This window comes from Malus domestica, chromosome 12, assembly GCF_042453785.1.
Source record: "Malus domestica chromosome 12, GDT2T_hap1".
In the NCBI taxonomy this organism is placed as follows: domain Eukaryota; kingdom Viridiplantae; phylum Streptophyta; class Magnoliopsida; order Rosales; family Rosaceae; genus Malus; species Malus domestica.
The window spans coordinates 15,772,680-15,792,741 of NC_091672.1; the positions used below are offsets into that span (position 1 = coordinate 15,772,680).

Sequence of the window (20,062 nt, forward strand, 5' to 3'; positions counted from 1 at the left end):
AAAACAAAAAACCCAAGACTGGGTTTGGTTTCTATCAACCCTTTACGAACCAACGGGGTTTCTACAACTGGCATTTCTACCCACAGAGCTTTGATTCCCATTGAACTCTATCTCATTGAAGTGGACATTATGATGTTACGTTTTGTCAAGTAGTTCAGTGAAGAGAAAGAGGCTCTTCTATATTATAATAATTTTTGTTATTTATGTACGTCTGTGCATGAATAATTTTAAATCCTCGCGAAGAAAAATCCAATGCTCTTTGTATTAAACAAAAATTTAAAGTATTTTACCAGTTCAGTAAAAAGAAAGAGGTGTAGTTTAAAGAATCTTGCTCACGTCCTTATGTTAATTAGCGATTGATAGTTTTGTGGGTCAACAACTTAAAACTTGTATAAGATAACCTAATTATGCACCTTGTATTAAACAAAGATTTGATGCAAACTTGTTCAACAAATACGCAAACTTGTTCAACAAATTGACAGGAAAACTAAGCATGCTATTGTTAGAATTTGGAATTTGAATCTGTGATTTTGTGTAAGCTAGGATTAAAACCTATTCTAATTAATCCAACAATGTAAGCTAGGATTAATACCGAGTCTTCAACAAATCAGTTTACAATTTATGCTTCAACGCCCCCTTAAATTGTGAACTGATTTCACACCAAGGAGATCTCTGAGATGATTAAACTGATCTTTTGCTCATGCCTTTGTAAAGATATCAGCAACTTTTCATTTGTGGGACAATGAACTAAAAATCAATCACTCGTTGTTGCAGTGCTTTCTTAATGAAATGATACCTTCTATTTATATGCTTGGGTTTCTAATGAAAATGGGATTCATAGTGATGCATGATTGAAGTTTTATCACAATTTAGTGTAGCATCAGTTTGAACTTCACCAAAGTCTTATAGGACAATTCTTAACCAACTGGCTTGTGTGTTAGCTTCTAAAGCACTGATGTACTCGGGACTCAACTTCAACAATGAATAAGGCTACACATTGCTGCTTAACTGAAACCCAAAAGAAAACACCACTACAAAAAGTACAAGCATTGTTAGAAGTGTTTTTCACGACCTCTTCTGAACCACTCCAATCACTGTCACAAAATCCTATCATAATTGTTCCTTTTCTTTTCTTGTATTCAAAGCCAAAATCCAAAGTTCCTTGAATATAATTGAGAACTCCTTTTGCTATTCCATAGTGCTTATTTGAGGGACAATGCAGGGCCTTGCTAGCAAACAGGCATAATACATTATGTCTGGTCAAGTTGCACTAAGGTATAACGTGCTCCCAACAACCTTTATGTATTGAGCTTGATCAGCAGTTCTACTATCATCCTCTTTTCTCATAGTCACTTGGAATTAGTGGTGTACTCATAGGTTTGCAACCTGGAGCCCAAAATTCTTCAACAGAGTTAGTCATACTTTCTTTGATGTATAAATATGCTTTCTTCAGTTTATGCGATCTAGAGATCACAACTAAATACATAAACGATGCCAAGAGTAAAAGTCAAAATAAAATAAATTAGAGAGCTATAGATTGAGAGATGAAACATTCTAACACTCAAAACCCAATAATTGTATAAAAGATATAAGGATTTGTGCATATTACACTTGTTTAAATCTTGAATTTATGGGTTTAGTTGTTCTTATGTTCTTGTTTGTAATGGACGACTAAGATTAGAACTAGTTCATAGACTAGATGAATGACAGCTTTTATAGTAGTTGTGTGTCTTAAGTTGTACACATGATGTGCACAGGAGTTGAGTCATGTTGTAGACGTGAGCGGGTTTGCAACTGTCGTCTTGCTCATTCCTATTTGTTAAGTAATCAAATCTAAGGAGCAACGCACTATATATTGTCTCTTCGTTCATCATCTTAATCAGTTTCTCATTTATTTTCAGTTTTCAATATAGAAAATCAAAGCTAATTCGAATACAGAACACTAACACATTTTGGCGGCAGCACGGTTGCAAAAATTGATATGAAATTAACTAGCACTCAAATTAACCCTCTTTTTATCAATTGTAGCAAAGTATGTAAGTAGGGATCGTTCTAGGCCGGGGATTAGGAGGGATTGCAAAATCACTTGAAAACTGACTCAAATACGTAAAAACAAGTTTAAAACACTAAACTAGACTCAAAGAATGCAAAACTAAACTTTAAAACACTAAAACAAACCAAAAGACTCAAAACAGCACCAAAACACTCAAAACTGCCTTAAAAACACAATCTGGGCAGTTTTGAACACTAGACACAAACTTGGACGAAATTAGGTTTTAACTTGACTCAAAACACTTAAAAACACAAACTAACTTGACTTCTAACTAATATGACTCAACAAAGAAAAGGGGGATTGATTTTGGACGAATTTAAAAACAAAACAAAACTTTGTAAACTAGAGCAGATTTTAAAACGAATTTGGCTTAAATGAATGGATGGGAAGCTAGCTAAGGGGTTCATCTCCACACATGTTATACTTGCATTCAAAACGATTTCCAATTGCTTTTCAATAACCCATGAATTCTCAACGCCCCAAGTTAATTAGGTCCGCTTAAATTAACCTTCAGATTTTCCTAACGTTATTGAATTGGATGATTGCATACGACAACCCAAAGCATTCCCCACAAGTCCCCTACATGATTGCATAATAGAGATACAAGCAAGAATCATTAAGTTCTATGAAAACCATAAGCATTGACGAAGCACTTGTTACTATGATTGCATGAAACTTATGCCAAGAATTTACTTAACGCGATTGAGATCATCAACCTTTACTACTTGTGAATATAAGTCCATAACGATTAGGTGAAATTTCCTTATATCCTAGCATTCAATTTATGCATGATAATTAAGCGTGCACTCTCAACCAACACACACAAATCAATGTAATTCACATAGATAAGTAAATTGAATTCACAACTTATGAAACGCAATTAGAAGTAATCAAATCATATCGCAAGCATAAACATGTATTTCGAATCCCCCCCTAGCCAAGGGGGGGTTTAGTTCCTCATACACACAAAACAAAGAGAATTGAATTTAAACATTGAAATCAAAGGAAAAGAAACACCTAGAAATTCCAGCGACGCGAACTTGAATTGCATGAACTTCCAAGCTTCCTTCTCCTCCTCCTTGGTGCGGCAAAGGGTCTAGGGACAGGTTTAGGGCCTTAGGTGGTGGAGAATGGATGGGGAATGGGTGATGGTGTTTAGGGTTGATGGGGGTTACGGCTAGGGATGAATTTGGGCAGAAATTATGGATTTTGGTGATGGGAAGGTGCGGCAGAAATCAAGGGTTAATTTCTGGCGTGAATGATTGTGTATGAGAGGTGGTGATCTGATCTAGGGGTTAATATGAGTATATATAGGCACTTAAAATCCTAGGGGAATCAGATATGGACTTGAATAACCCAAATCCACAAGGAATTAGGCTTAGAAATCAGAATCCACAAGGGAAAAGGTTCACCAAGGTGCGGCTGAATAGGGGGAGGAAGGATAAGGCTTCTAGAATGCCTTGCAAGGCAAGGAACTAGGGCATCTAGAAGCTAGGGTGCGGCACACATTGCTGCTATTAGGGAGAGGGCTTCTAGAAAGCCCCAAAACTGATAGGAAATGTAGGAAACTCACGGCAAGGAGGGGAACACTCTAGAAACTTCTCATTTATGTCCTACAACACTTAGGAGTCCTTCTAGCATTAGGAAAACATGTCTCAATCCTCCCTTGACTTGGAATTCTTCTCTTTCTTGGACTTGGAAAACTTCTTTGTTGCTGAAACTTGATGCCATTTGGATTTAACTTTCCTACTTCAAGTAGGAAACCTTGTTTGAGTAGGAATCTTCATCTTTTAGGAATCCCAATTCCAATAGGAAACCTATTTTAACTAGGAATCCTAATTCAACTAGGATTTCATCTTCAATTAGGGACTTTCCTACTTCGACTAGGAAACCGTGTTCAAGTAGGAAACATCATCTTCAAGTCTTCAATTTCGTCCATCCTCTTAGCTCCAAGCATATGATGTCCATTCCAAGCTCTAATTTGCTCCAAAAGGCTCCAAAATGCTTCCCTTTGCATACTTTGCCCTTAAAACCTTAAAACACATAAAACTAGCTTAAAAGACTACTTTACTAAGGAAAAACACTATAAACGCACAAGAACAAGCTAAACTAAGGCGCATAAATATGCTCCTATCAAATTCCCCCACACTTAGCTTTTTCTAGTCCTCGAGCAAAACAAAATGAAACAAAGTAAACAAACGACGCAAAACGAGTAAAACACAACCTAAACCTTCCAACAATCGCCTCAGGGATTTCCAATGCACATGACATGTTAAAAATCATCATTCCCACAGATTTTAGCCATCTTTACGCTTAAGCACATACTTAATCATAGTCACTACTCATTAGTTCACAAATAACCAATTAAAACGATGTTTAGAATGTAGTAACATGCCTTAGAGAATTTCCTCAATCCCTTACTAGATATGCACTCTATTTTCACTTAGATTTTCTAACTACACACCCTACACTAGTTATATGTGAGAAGATTGATGTAAATATGAAAACGAACGCTCACATATATGTATAACAAAGAAAGCACTTTTCGGAGTTAACAAGCATGTTAATCAATATGATCTCATGAATGGAATGCTGCTACTTAGATGCGAGAACCAGTGACACCATATGCTCATACCAATTTTAAACTCCACAAATTGAACCACATAACACTCAAGATTAAAGTGAAAGGTTGAAACGGGGCTTGGGGTATTGGCTAACAAAGAAGGGGAAAGGATAAACAAACGTTCTTAAAACAATAGTAAGCAAAGCAATGAAATTGACACTTAGAATTCACTTTAGCGTGCAGAAAACAACTTTAAACACAAAGGGGAATATGCATGCATACTTAGGGTCAATTGCAACTTTTTGGACCCTTTCTTCAACAACCAACAACTTAGAGCTCATTTTTATGCTCTTCCAACTCATTTTCATACTTTTCACAACTTTTTCTTTTTTTCTTTCTATTTTGCACGAATTTTTCTTTTTTTTTTTTTTTTTTTCTAACCCGTGCCCTTCTATTTCTTTTGGCACACAAAATTTCCTTCCCCCACACTTATGTTTCTGCACTACCACGATCAAAGGAATTCATCTTGAGTCATGCTTAACTACGTTCTAAGAACAAGGGTATGGATAATCCTAATCTAGGCTAGGTAAGGATAATGTGGGGTAACAAACAACATAGGCTAAACAAGGCTCAACGGGGTTAAACCTACAAAAACACATGCATGGAATGACGGCTTTTTGGCTATGGTGGTAACTACTAACTTCATCTTGAATATGTGTTATGCAATTCACTAACATGTTTTGAATGAATTTGGCATAAGTTCTAGCATTTGGAACTAAATGATGAAACGCCTTCTAAGTAGTAACCAAGCAAAGAATAATGAGATCATGCAACGACTTTAGAAAACAAGAATGCACAGATTTTAACTCTCCAAATAAACGTTTAGGCTCAAGTCTCACAAGGTTGTAGCGTTTGTTTGAGTTCCTTCCTTCAAGCACGTTACAAAAACTAATTTTTTTTCTTTATGATTACATGTGAATTCATAAGTTATAACCACAACCAAGCACACACAAAGAGTAAATCAAACTTTCATCCATTTTTATAACTCTCTTTAACAGTCATGCAATTACAAACCGAATCCTCATCATTGTGTTGGAATGTACCCTAAGACACAAACAAACACACAAAAACAACTCTTTTTGGGTTTTTTTAAAACAATTTTTTCAAATTTTTATGGGATTTTCGGATTTTTGAATCAAAACACACTAAAACAGCTTAAAAACACTTAAAACAGCAAGGAACAACATTTAGAAGTTATGAGTGATAAACCCTACAAATTAGCATCAAAACACTTTGGTTACCCCCCCCACACTTAAATCAAACATTGTCCTCAATGTTTCAAGCATAGACTCACACAAATAACAAATAAACAAACAAACAGCAACTAACACACTAATCATGGCAGAAACAAAATAAACAACAAAGAGAAGAGTTTAGGAACGCAAATCTGGAATTGGAGTGCTTTCTCGGTCTTCCTTTGTTGAATGCATGGGTTGCCTCCCAAGTAGCGTTTTCTTTAACGTCTTGCAGCCGGACGAAACGCCTCATCACTCCAGAGTAGGGCCCACGACACCCAAGGAGATGTCCTCCACGATTTGCTCCACAAAATTTTCATAATAGGGCTTCAAACGATGCCCGTTCACCTTGAATTCTTGTCCTGTGTTCAAGCTTTGGATTTGGACTGCACCATGAACAAAAACATTAGTAATAACAAACGGTCCAATCCACTTAGAACGTAGCTTACCGGGAAACAAACGTAAACGGGAATTGAACAATAGCACTTTCTGCCCAATTGAGAAGGATTTCCCACGGATCATGTTGTCATGGAAAGCTTTGGTCTTTTGCTTGTAAATGCTTGCATTATCGTACGCCTCGTGCCGTATCTCATCAAGCTCATTCAATTGCAATCTCCTTTGACTTCCCGCTTCATCGAGGTTCATGTTAAACTTCTTGATGGCCCAAAGTGCTTTGTGCTCCAATTCAACGGGAAGATGGCACGCCTTGCCATAGACAAGTCGAAAGGGGGACATCCCAATGGGGGTTTTGTACGCCGTACGATACGCCCAAAGTGCATCATCTAACCGTAAGCTCCAATCCTTCCTTGTTGGCCCAACGGTCTTCTCCAATATTTGCTTGATCTCTCGGTTGGAAACCTCAGCTTGGCCATTCGTTTGAGGATGGTAAGGTGTAGAAACCTTATGGGTGACACTGTATTTCCTGGTGAGAAGCCATGCCTGGAAATTATTGAAGGAATAGAGAAACAATAATAATATGGAATTGTTATTAGCACTCCAAAAATCTCATTTGGCACTCCAAAGTTTTTATAATTAGAAAGAAAAATATATTTGTGAGAAGTGTAAAATGAGATTTTTAGAGTGCTAATAACAGTTTCCTAAAATATTGTATGAATTGAGAAGAGGGTAGAACCTAAAAGCAGGCAGCACCTAAAAATAGATGATAAAAGTTAGGCCCTCGCTACCCAAACTAGTGTCTATCAAGTGTTTAACAATTTCATCAACTTAATTGGGGAAGTCGGCTTGCTATAGGTGGTAGCAAAGTGTACTATTAGAAATCGTCCTCTATGTTGTAGTGAAGAAGAAAACATAGCGATTAGTAAGCTAGAGAAGCTACAATTCGCTTGGCTCTACCCTCCTCTATCTGTCTAATTAATAATACAAGAAAAGGTTGTTTCCACTGTTGTACTTCTATGCGTAAACGGAAGTAAATTCTAATAAAGTACCAAATATCAATGTCGTAAACAAAAGCGAAAAAACAACAATCTCAAAATAAGAATACAAAAGATTTAACGTGATTTGGTGTAAAGCGTACATTCATGGGCGAAGTATGGCGAGTAACTAACAAACGAAGATTACAAAAAAGTGTTTGAACTCTCACAACCTAAATCGCACAAATTACAAACCCTAAAACAAAACGAGTAGAGAATCCAAAAACAAATAAAGAAGATTCTCCCAAATTACTCTCTAACTCATAAACTCACAAATTGACTCTAATCAAATTACCACACAAAATAAACTAACCCTAAGGTCCTTTTTATAGAGCATAGGACTTAGGTTTACATAAAAATCCTAATAGAAAGTAATTCCAAATCCTAATCAATAGGTAATTAACAAAATCTCTCCACCAAATAAGGAATCCAACCAGAAGTCAAATCCAAACTCAAATACAAAAACAAACAAAATAAGTAACACAAACCTAACTTTTGCATCATCCTAACTCTGAGATGAAAAACCCAGCACCTACTCCAAAGTCTGCCGAACCCCTTCACACAACCTAATAGACTTCTTGTACGTTTTTACGCCAAACAACACTTCTGTTCCGTTCTTGTTTAAAGAGCTGAAATAAATTACAAAGAAGATCCACATACATGTTGTCATGTACATGTCAATATTCAATCTAAGATCAATCGAGTTGTAAAAATTATTAAAGCAAATATAAGGTTGATCATAAAAATGACCAATATTAGGCAAGACATCAACTGCCATATTTTTTGTTTTTTGAACAAACAATATTATCTACACTAATGGGAAGGAAGTGGGCTTAACCTCACAATGAGATAACAATAATATGGTTTAAATTCGCTTTTGACGAGAATCGAACCTAAGACCTCTCACTTACAAGTGAAGAGGAATGTCACTAAACTGTAGTACTATGTGGCATCAACTGCCATATTAGCTTCCGTACCTGGATACTAGTAACATGAGGAATTTGCGAAAATAATGTCATATGACTTGTATTAATTACTGAAGAAATTCTCCAAGTAGCCAGAATCTCTTTCTTTATGGCATGGATAAAGGGTATTGTTCCATTCGATTTTTCAAGCACATTCTAGCAGTGTTTGTTTTTTTTTTATATAATAATATTTTGCCACTTAGTACTACAGTCTAGTGATATTCTTCTTCACTTGTAAATGAGAGGTCTTAGATTCGATTCGCGCCAAAGGCAAATTTGAACAACATTATTATTAGCCTATTGTGAGACTAAGCTCATCTTCTACCCTTTATGTAGATAATATCGGTTGCTTAATAATAATAATAATTATTTACTCATTAAGTAGGGTCATTTATTTAAATCCCATGTGTAATACCATAACAACATTGCAGTGTCTGCACTAGGAAATGAGGGACATCAACGGAACCCCACAATGGGCCAATTGTAATCGTTAAATGTCCAACTTGTCATATAAGCAACACAAATATAAGGCTTTTCACTTATCAGTAAAGATAAATATTAAAAAAAATAGTGGTTTTATTGTCATTTGCCACCCCCAATAAATTAAGGAATGTTGTAGTCCTATTAGATTAGGAATGTGATTGTGTAAATCCTAGTATATCTTGGAATATCTCTCATATTCCTATTAGGAGTAGATTACCTATTAAATGTTGTAATCATATAGGTTAAGGAATTAACCTTCCCTACTACTATAAATAAAGGCACAATAGGTGGAATAACGCACACCTCACAATTACACATCTCTCTCTTCTTCTCTCTATGCCGCACCTTCCCTCTCTCTATGACCTCCATAATTGTTCAGTAAATTATGCCTACAACACGTTATCAGCACGCTCTTGACGCTGCGCTAAAGAGAGTTTGATCTTCAATCAGGGGAGTATTACGTTTTAATAGTTCTTTTTATGATTACTTTACTATTTTATTGAATTGATCTACATGTTATGGATTCAATTTAATTTTTCTATGTTGCACATGATACAACACATTGGAGATGCAATTCCGATTTTTCAAGAAGGATCTCCTACAAGTTCAAAGGCTTTTTGTAATTTTCTGCCAATCAGGTATGCTTAAAATAAAGTAAGATATTTGAAACGACCTTGAAGCTTGAAAACATTCTCCATGATGCATGAACCCCCCCTATGTTTATATTTTCCTTCCGATATATATTGTATATGTTCATATATTTGTCAATATATATTTGTTTCATGCATTACGCAATTTTTGCTATGTGGAATTTGTGAGTCAAAGAATCGAAAGAAATTAGAAGCAATTAGGGTTTTTAAACCCTAAGATTGTTGGAAAAAAAAAATTGTGGCTGAAACGCACCAAGCCTGAAGCTTGGGTAAGCAACTAGACAGCCTTTATAGGCTTACTACTCGAATTGGACCAAGCCTGCTGCTTAGGTCCTTGGTTCATGGGTTTCAGCCCTTATACCGTTCCAGCAGCCAGCTAACGTGCTGAGTTTTTTCGCAACTCTGCCTACCTTTTAGAAGCTCAAAGGCTTGCAATTGTTGCTGAAAGGCCTTGACCCATTACAATTAGCAATTACATGCTGGGTTGTCTTCCTTTTTTTTTCGACCCAATGCCATAATTTGGCATCCCGTGCTTCTTAACCATACCCAAATATTTTTGGGATGTTTTTAGTTAACCTTATTAAGCTATAATTCACTTTTCACTTGGCCCGCCGCCAATTGAAGTTAATAAGACCCCCATGTCATTATTTTGCTTCTACGATGGACCCCGTATGGTCCCGATTTATTGAATTAATCAAAAGTGACATGCAGTTCATTAATCTGATAATGAATCCAAAGTTATTGACCTGAAGATCACTTTTGGACATTAACGATTCAATAATTTATTTCTCTTCTTTGAACCGTTGACTCACTTTCGTAGTCCTGAAACTCTCACACTTAAGTTCCCGAAGAAACTCAAATCCACTACATTTAGTTGTCTATTGCATTCTGTGTTCTTGCAAGAACCTCTCTTTTATGAACTAAATGTTCATAAACTAAATTGAACCTATAGTTTCAAATTTAGTGCCTTTGAAACCTGAAGTTTTCATAAAACAATACACCCATGAAAACCTGACATTTTTCATGAAAACCATGTCTTAGAACTCAAATGTTCTAACTTTGATGCATATGGATGTTTCATTCCTATAGCATCAATCATAATCTTGTTCCCTCTAATTCAGTGGATTGTCGAACCGTCACAAATTCAATTTTCCTGATTTGGACATTTCTACAAGATGTGAATCTCCACTTGACTATCAAGAAGTTGAGAAACCATTGATGCTAACAATGGTATGGAAGAGCTGAATAAGCCTCCATCATGATCTTCATTCGAAGACTTATACTCGAAGCATTACAAACAGAATTACCTCCTGAACAAGGATTTCATGGCTCTTTGGCTCCCTCTTACGAACCGTCTAATCATGAAAGATATTGCCTAAAGCACACCATGATTACGTCCATGAATGAGTACAATTATGAAGTTTATAAATCCAATCGAATTTTGACTAGAGAATACTTTTCTTATCCTTCCTTGTTTCTAACTCGCTCCTGAAGCAACAAGTGTAGAAAGCGAAAGTTTACCAAATTCTCGGATTTGATTACTACCACAAACATATGGTAGAATTAGGGCCTGCCAAGGTGTGGCATCATGCCCGAAACATGATCTTTGGTACTTAAGACCTAAAACTTCAATAATAAGGGATAGTATTCCTACACATTAACCCTGCAGAATCTACTTCCATCTTGATGGAATAGATCATTAGTTATGCACCTGTTCGTGCCCCTACCAATGTTGTTAAGGAGTACCATTCTCGTAGTCAATATGTGAGACTAATTTTGATATGGATGGCCTTGTTGGCCAAATCCCCTTAGTAAACAATTTACTTTGTGAACATTTTTCCATGTTCTTGGATTCACATTTGGTGTATGTTTTACTTATGGATAATCTTATTGATATTGTCCTTGAATATTAGTTAATTGAATCATGTTTCTTAATACATGCGACCTATTCAATTAAACATGTGATTAGGTAGGAATGTGGGAAAGTTAGTTATCTGGATGAATGCATACTACGCACACTAACTTTACACCTAAATCACATCTCTAACAATGACTTTAGGTCTATCCTACCTGATTAAGAGCATTGACACGCTCCTCATTGTATAAATGGTACTAAATCACCATTTTAGGGACCTTAAGTTCTCCCTGATGCTGAGTTTTTAAGGATATTCGAGATGACAATTATCATAAATGAAATCACTAAAGAAAATAGAGTGAAATATCTTTGTACCACCTCCAAAAATGAGCATGAAGCTTTGATTTAAGGCCAATAAGTTGTCTCCCAACTGGGAATACACCACATGTGGCCAGCTTGGAGCCTGGTGATTGAGCAATTTACTTGCTTGGGCATGACTTTTTGGGACACTTAGGTCAACTAATAATGCTACGACGCATCTCCTTACCCGAAGTAAGGATCTTGTGCCTACAAGCACACTCTGCAAGCCTGCTTATTAAGGAAATTGATTTCTATATCATTCCTTGCAAAGATACGAAACGACTCTCTTTTCACAGTAGATTCAAGGGAATATATGTGGACTAATCCAACCAAAACGCGGACCATATAAATACTTATAGTTTTGGTTGATGAATCGACAAACTGGTCACATGTTTGTCCACACACATTACTGCTAAACCTCTTGGCCGATTAAGGGTTCACCACCCTACTTATCCCATAAAGTCTGGGAGTTTGGATAATGCCGGAAAGTTTATATCGACGGTTTTCAGTGAAGTATTGCATGTTGTTTTGGGTTTATAATTGAACATCGAATTCCTATGATTCACCCTAAATAGCCTCGCCCAGTGATCATAAAGCGCAATTTAAATGATTGCCCGAAATTTGGTAACGTACCAAGTTTTCGATTTCTGCCTAGGGTTATACAATCCTTGTACGTAGTTATGTTGGTCTGCCTTGAGGCCCATTGCTACCTAATCTATATGACGTTATAGTTGGTTACTAGATATAAACTTGACAATTTTCGTATTTACGCATTTGGGTGTGCATTCCATGGCCAAGTTACGTTGCCGCAACATACCACCATGGGTCCTCAAAGAAGGATGTGTATCTTTTGTCGATCATGATTCTCCTTCACACTAGAGCTCTTCGAGCCCTTGCATGCAATCTTTTTACCGCTTATTTGTGGGTTGTCACTGTAATGAGACAGTCTTCCCGCCGTTAAGGGGAGATAAGAACGTCAATATTCCTAGAGCATGGCACGAATTTGCATGGACGTTGCCCACTATGTCTCATCTCGATCCTTATACTGCACAAGTGTGATAAACAAGTGCAATGAATTCTAGATTTCAGAATGTTGCTCGAAACGCATTCCTCTGATCTAGCTAAAGTGACGAGATCATACACCAGCTGCAAAGATAGACGTACTTAACGGACGTTAAGTCAACATCCCTAGAGGGTGTTCCGCCCCTATTAGACGGTTTGGATGCCCCCGTTAGACGGTCATGTACACTGGTGGATAGCCAATCAATCTGTCTTGGCCTAGAGCATAACAAATCATTCGGTTCATAGGATTCACTTTCCTAGAAGAGGAAGACACGGCAGAACAATGAATCTAAACTCGATCACTGTCTTAAATCATTTCCATCTCATGGGATTAATCCGAATTTATCTTGAGACTTAAAGTTCTTGGTCTAGTATACTAGTTTGGATGAGCTAAATGGAATTGAAATGAGATTATCATCAATGATGTTTTCACTTATATGGTAACTACTGACATAAATGAAAAGCAACAATATCAAACCGTGTTCCGTTGATTAAATGACAACGTAGAATTGATTGGACAACCGAAATTACAATCCAGGTTAAAATTCCTTACCAAAGTGTGTTTGGACCTGTCATTCCTACGCTGCCCAAGGTAACCTTATTGTGTTACAAGTGGGAAAGGAAGCGTTATGAGATGAATGAAATAGTGCGATATGATGCACGCCTTACGGTGCAAGGTTTCTCTCAAAACGTCTTGTAATTGATAGCAGCATGATGAAATGAGGTTAGTGTTTTCTCCATGGGGATATTAATACGGAAATTTACATGTAAGTTCTCGAAGAATTACATGGACTGGTTCAAATAGTTCCAACCCACGGAACATCCTCTTAACTTGTTTGAGGCGTTCACTTACAATCCGACGGATGTGATATACCCGTCTAAGTGATTATTTGATCAGTCAGGGATGAATTATGCCCTTACATGTTAAACTATGAAGTCTTATTCCGAATTGCTAGAGTTACAATTTATGTTGTTAACACGAATCTCACTAAGACTCCGGAAGAGCTTGAGAACACTACCTCACACCTGTAGATGAAATTTGAGATGAAAGATCTTGGGAAAACTCGTTTATTCCTTGACCTAAAGTTGAAGCATTGTTCTAATGGTATTTTGGTCAACCAGTCGAACTACACCCTGAATGTGTCACCTTTGAGTATACCTTTGATCGTCCATACGTTATATGCAAATGAGACCCTTGAAGATGTTATGGAATCCAAAATTCCATATCTAAAGTTCAACTTTGCGCTTCGTTATACTTAGTTCATTGTATTTAGACAGGACATCTCCTTCGCTGTTGATCTTGGTAAAGATGCAACAACACGCCTACACGCAACCACTAAATTGGTATTAAAGACATACCTTGAAGGTACTATGAGGGCTAATCCCAACACATCTCAGCGGATCCAACCCCCCTGATCCTCAAAATGATGCTTGCCTTGTTTGTTATGCTGACGCAGGTTACTTATCAAACCTGCACAAGGCAAAATCCCCAAATGGCTATGTCTTTACCATTAGTGATATCGTAATATCTTGGAGGTCCACAATATGACCTTAGTTGTGAAATCTTCAAATCTTTCCAAGATTCACCTCACTTCACTGCGCCACAAGTGAGACATGGTTAGGAGTTCTTGTTGAGTATATTCGAAGTACTTGCTATTTTCATCTATTGTTGAGTCCCAACGACGATCCATGAAGACTATGCCGCATGTATCAACCCGACCAAGCCATGATACATCAACAAAGTCAACGCCAAGACATATTGCGTCCACATCTACATCAACAAAGCATCAGGAGATTGTAGTCATGCAAGCTGATCCTAGACAACCTTGTCGACCTCTACACGACATCACTGCCGAAGTCAACCTTCCAAAAGCTTGTCCGAAGAATTGGTATGCCTAACTATTCATATGCAATGCTTGTAGTTCTCATTTGGAAGTTATGTCAAACTCAGGGGGAGTATCCAGAAGTATACTCACTTGATCTTAATGTACTCTTTTTCCCTACGATTAGGAGCATTTTTCCCACTAGGTTTTTGCTACCTAACTAAGTTTTAACTAGGCACCTATCATGGGATGATCATACCCTTGTGAGCTCTCTTCTACTTGCATCCAAAAGACGTATAGTTTTGACTTAATGCAACTTCTCACTTTTCTCCTTAGTCTATGAGTTTTTCTCCCACCTTGGGTTTTACCATAGCGAGGTTTTGTGAGTTTTACTTTTTATGCATTCTTCCGTTGATTTGAGACTCGCATTTGCTCATTGTGTCGACAACTTCATCAACTGTACTTGCTTCATAACTGAAGACCTAACACACCATTTACTTGAGTATTTACACAATCAAAGGGGAGTGTTGCAGTCCTATTAGATTAGGAATGTGATTGTGTAAATCCTAATATATCTTGGAATATCTCTCATATTCCTATTATGAGTATATTACCTATTAAATGTTGTAATCCTAAAGGGTAAGGAATTAACCTTCCCTACTACTATAAATAAAGGCACAATGGGTGGAATAACACACACCTCACAATTACACATCTTTCTCTTCTTCTCTCTATGCTGCACCTTCCCTCTCTCTATGGCCTTCATAATTGTTCAGCAAATTATGCCAACAACAAGGAAACCTTTCTTAAATTTTAATAGAAAAAACTTGTTTGATCTAACTAAGGACCAGTTTGGAATTGGTGTGTTTTTCTAATAAATTGCTTCTGTTGTGCTTTATGAATAACTAGCTCCAAAATAAAGCAGTTGAGCGTTTGATAAACTGTATTTTTAAAAGTGTTGTGAGCATGAAAAGCAGTGTCTAGAAAGATAAATAATGTAATAGTTTAAAATTAATGAGCTTCTTACATGAATTCAAAACATTTTAAAGGCTCAACTCCGCTTTTTATTATAGCAGATTTTAAAAGCAACCTACAAGATGCTTTTAAAATCTGTTGTTTGGAGATCATTGCTTTTAAAATAAGCAGTATATTTTATTTTTACCAAACATTTTTTTACTACCTAACTTTAAAGTGAAGCAGTTTTTCATAACAGAACTGGAAAATAGAAAGGGAATGGGAAATATAAAGGAAGAAGTAGAGAGAAAATCAAAGGAAAAATGAATTGAGAAAGCTTGTATTTCTGAAGGAAAATGATACACTTGATTGATCGATTCTTACACCAGTACTTGGCTTATATAGCCTCTTTGTGCTAACTAACTCTAACAATCAGTCCTAACAACCTGAATTAGTTACAACAATATTAACAGACTAAATGCCAAGTCATCATCCAAGTCATCAGTCTTTAATGTCTAATATTGCCATGTCATTAGTTGATTGCCAAGTCATCATCACCGTCAATATCCCCCCTCAATCTCAACTAGGATTTCCTAGTTGCAGATTGTAACAATGCTTAACAAACGCAGGACTGTGCAATCCCTTTGTTAGAATGTCAACTGCTTGATCATCTGTAGGAATATACACCACCTTCAGATCACCTGGTTGTACTCTTTCTCGGACAAAATGATAATCTGTGTCCAAATGTTTGATTCTTGAATGAAATACAGGATTGGCACTCAATGATATCGCATACATGTTATCACAATGGATCACAGGTGGATGAGGAAGAAAAACATTTAAATCTTTTAAAATATGGCGCACCCATGTAATATCTGTAGCTGTATGAGCTAATGCTTTATACTCAGCTTCTGTGGAGCTTCGGGAAACTGAAGTTTGCTTCTTTGACTGCCAAGAAATAGGATTATGTCCAAGGAAAACTACATAACCTGTCACTGATCGTCTGGTGTTAAGATCTGCAGCCCAATCTGCATCTGAAAATGCATTCAAACTTACTGCTGCAGTTGCAGAATAGCAAATACCAGCTTGAATTGTACCGTGCAAGTATCTCAGAATTCGTTTCACTACTGTTAAATGAACATCAGTTGGTGAAGTCATGAATTGACATACCGAATTCACTGCAAAGGCTATATCTGGCCTTGTGAATGTCAAATATTGAAGAGACCCCACAATACTTCTGTAGATACTAGGATCAGCCAATGGTTTACCTTCTGTCACAAGCATCGAATTATGAGGCTTGCAGGGAGTTGTAGCAGGTTTACATGACTCCAAACCTACTTTGTGTATAAGGTCCTTGATATACTTTGTTTGATTCACAAAGATATCTCCATTATCCTTATAGTCAATCTGTAACCCGAGAAAGAATGTGAGTCTGCCAAGATCTTTCAAATCAAATACTTCAGACAATTCTTGGATTGCTATATTAATCTTGGAAGTGTTGGAACCTGTGAGGATAATGTCATCAACATAGAGTAATAAAATCACAAGATCATCACCATCCTTCTTTGTGAATAAACTGGTATCTGATAATGATGCAGTGAACCCCATTGCAACTAGATAACTAGTGAATTTTGAATTCCAGGCTCTTGGGCCTGTTTAAGCCCATATAGAGACTTGAGTAACCTGCAAACAAGATTGGGATGTGAAGGATCAATAAAGCCTTGTGGTTGTTTCATATAAACCTCATCCTGTAAATCACCATGAAGGAATGCATTTTTTATGTCCAATTGTTTTAATTCCCAATGATTCATTGTAGCAAGAGACAAAATAATTCGCACTGTTGTATGTCTGACAACAGGACTAAAAGTCTCTGAATAATCCACGCCATGCTCCTGTGAAAACCCTTGGGCAACCAATCTAGCCTTATATATGGATATACTCTCATCTGCATTCTTTTTCAGTTTGTACACCCACTTACTCCCTACTATGGATCTGTCATTAGGTGGAGAAACTAATTCCCAAGTTCCTTGTGCTCTCAAAGAATCATATTCTTCTTACATTGCTTGCTGCCAGTGTGGTATGCACGAAGCTTTCCTGAAACTTGATGGTTCTGCAATATCAGTGACTTGAGTAACAAAAGAGAACCTTCCATAAAATGGTTCATCTTCTATTAAGTGGAGTGTATGTAGCTCAGGAAATGTGGCCAAATATGCTGCATAATTTCTCCTTGGAATTGTTCCACTTTTCAACCTTGTTACCATAGGATGCTGAGAAGCTGAATTTAACACAGATGTAGAATTCGCAGAATTTGTATTATCATGTGCTGAGATAGGAAGAATTACCTCCAATTGTGAGCTGTGATGGACAGGCAACAAGGGTGATGTGGAAGAAATTGGAATAGAGTGATGATGATGAGAAGTGTCCAATGTTGCTGAATGTGATAAACTTGAAGAGCTTGGAGTCCCAATCTCAGATATAGACTGACCTGCATTAATATGCCCCAGACTCTGTTGACTGTCTTGAGTTGAGGTAGAATGTGACAAGAATGCTGAATTATGATCTTCCATAACTGGAAGTTGGACCAATATTGGAACCTGTCTAGGCTTCTGTAAATCTGAAACCTTTTCTTTATGCTTTGCCAATGACTTCTGATATGGAAAAACTGATTCATCATGTATAACATGTCTTGATATAACCAGTTTGCTAGTTTGTAAATTATAACAAACTACGCCTTTGTAACCATTTGAATAACCTAGAAAAGGACATTGAGAAGATCTGAGCTGTAACTTATTGTCATTAAATGGTCTAAGATACGGATAGACAGCAGTGCCAAACACTTTAAAATGAGACAATTTTGGTACTCTGCCAAACACACACTGATATGGAGATTGCATTTCAAGAACTCTGCATGGCATTCTATTAATCAACATAGTAGAATGTGCACAAGCATGATACCAAAACTTAGGTTCCAAATTTGCTTCAGCCATTAATGTTAATGCAGTTTCCACCACGTGTCTATGCTTCCTTTCAGCAAGACCATTCTGCTGAGGAGTATAAGGACATGAAACCATGTGTTTGATGCCTTTATACCCCAAGAAATCACTAAACAGTTTGCTCATATACTCCCCACCTCCGTCAGATTGTAAACATTTTATAGTTATCCCAAATTGATTTAACACAAAGGCATAAAACTTGGCAAAAATATGGAAAGCTTCTGATTTATTCACCATGGGAAAAATCCACATGAATCTTGAATATTCATCTACAAAATTCATATAGTATCTATACCCTTCTATAGACTTTGTTGGAGATGGACCCCATACATTAGTGTGGACCTTATCAAAAAGACTACTAGCTCTAGTTTGTCTTATTGGAAATGGTTGCCTACACATTTTGCCTTGTATACAAGAAGAACACATGGAAATACAATCATTAGACTTTGTACTAACTGATATTTTTGAATCTGTCAACATTGCATTTAAGATCTCTTGAGATGGATGTCCAAGTCTCTGGTGCCAAACTGACTGTTGAACTGTCTTCCCCAAAAAAGCAGCACAATTACTTAACTGCGCAGTAAATGATCCTGAAAAAGTGCTCACTGGAATCTTGAATAACTCCCCATCATCACTCTTTCCTTGGTATAGAATCACCCTTGTGGCCTTGTCCTGTATAAAGAAGGTAAGATCATCACATATAAACCAACAAGCATTGTCTCTACATAATTTCTTAACTGAGAGCAAATTGACAGTAATCATTGGAACATGCAACACATTATGCAATTTTAATGAATGATTCGATGATATAGGAATAATAGAGGACCCCATATGCTTTACAGCCAAACTTTCACCATTTCCCACAACAATCTTTTCATTTCCAGTGTAAGGTGTAGCTTGATTCATTGCATTCATATTGGCAGTCATGTGATGTGTGGCCCCTGTGTCCACAATCCAAGTATCAGCTGCTGAGAAATCATGAGTTGTTGATGATGCAGATGCATTTTGCTGACCAATATGTCCTTGTGCAGTCATTGCAGTTAATGAAGATGATGGGGGAGCACCCTGATAGGAGAAATTGTTTCTGTGATACCACTCCAATGCAATTTGACCTCGTTTTCCACATATCTGACAGACTATAAAACCACCAGGAGTTTGTGTATTAATGTTGTCAGCTCTGTAGTAGCAATTTGGAGCAGTATACCCCCTTCTTGAACAAATCTGACATTCTGGAGAAACCGAGGATTTGTAATTTGTATTCCCATTCCAATAGTTAGTTCTTGTATTCCAAAAATTGCCATTCTGAGATTGCTTCCCATTTCCAGAGTAAGTGCTACTTCCATTGCCATCATATGAATTCCCATTCCTGTTACCATAACTTCCAGAGTAAGACTTTGAATTATTATTCCCATTATTGAACCTTCTGGAGTAGTTGTTTTGCCAATTATTCCTCTGTTGAAAGATCTGTTTGCCGTACCAACATAGCCAGAGCCTCCTGTAACATTAGATTGACTCCCATGATAAAAATCCCTATTAGAGTTAGAACTTTCACCATGTTCATATCCTCCTTGGAATC

The 20,062-nt window shown here is 37.0% G+C and overlaps 1 protein-coding gene across 1 annotated transcript; it reads right to left on the reverse strand.

The window, feature by feature from the left end:
- Positions 1-16,072: 16,072 nt before the first annotated feature.
- Positions 16,073-17,101, reverse strand: LOC108173841 (uncharacterized mitochondrial protein AtMg00810-like). The gene has a single exon (XM_017333699.2). It carries the CDS (start codon positions 17,099-17,101, stop codon positions 16,073-16,075), a length of 1,029 nt encoding a protein of 342 aa, XP_017189188.2.
- Positions 17,102-20,062: the final 2,961 nt, after the last annotated feature.

Coding starts and splice junctions, on each gene's coding strand:
- LOC108173841 (XM_017333699.2), bottom strand. CDS start 17,101: ATGGGGTTCACTGCATCATTATCAGATACCAGTTTATTCACAAAGAAG.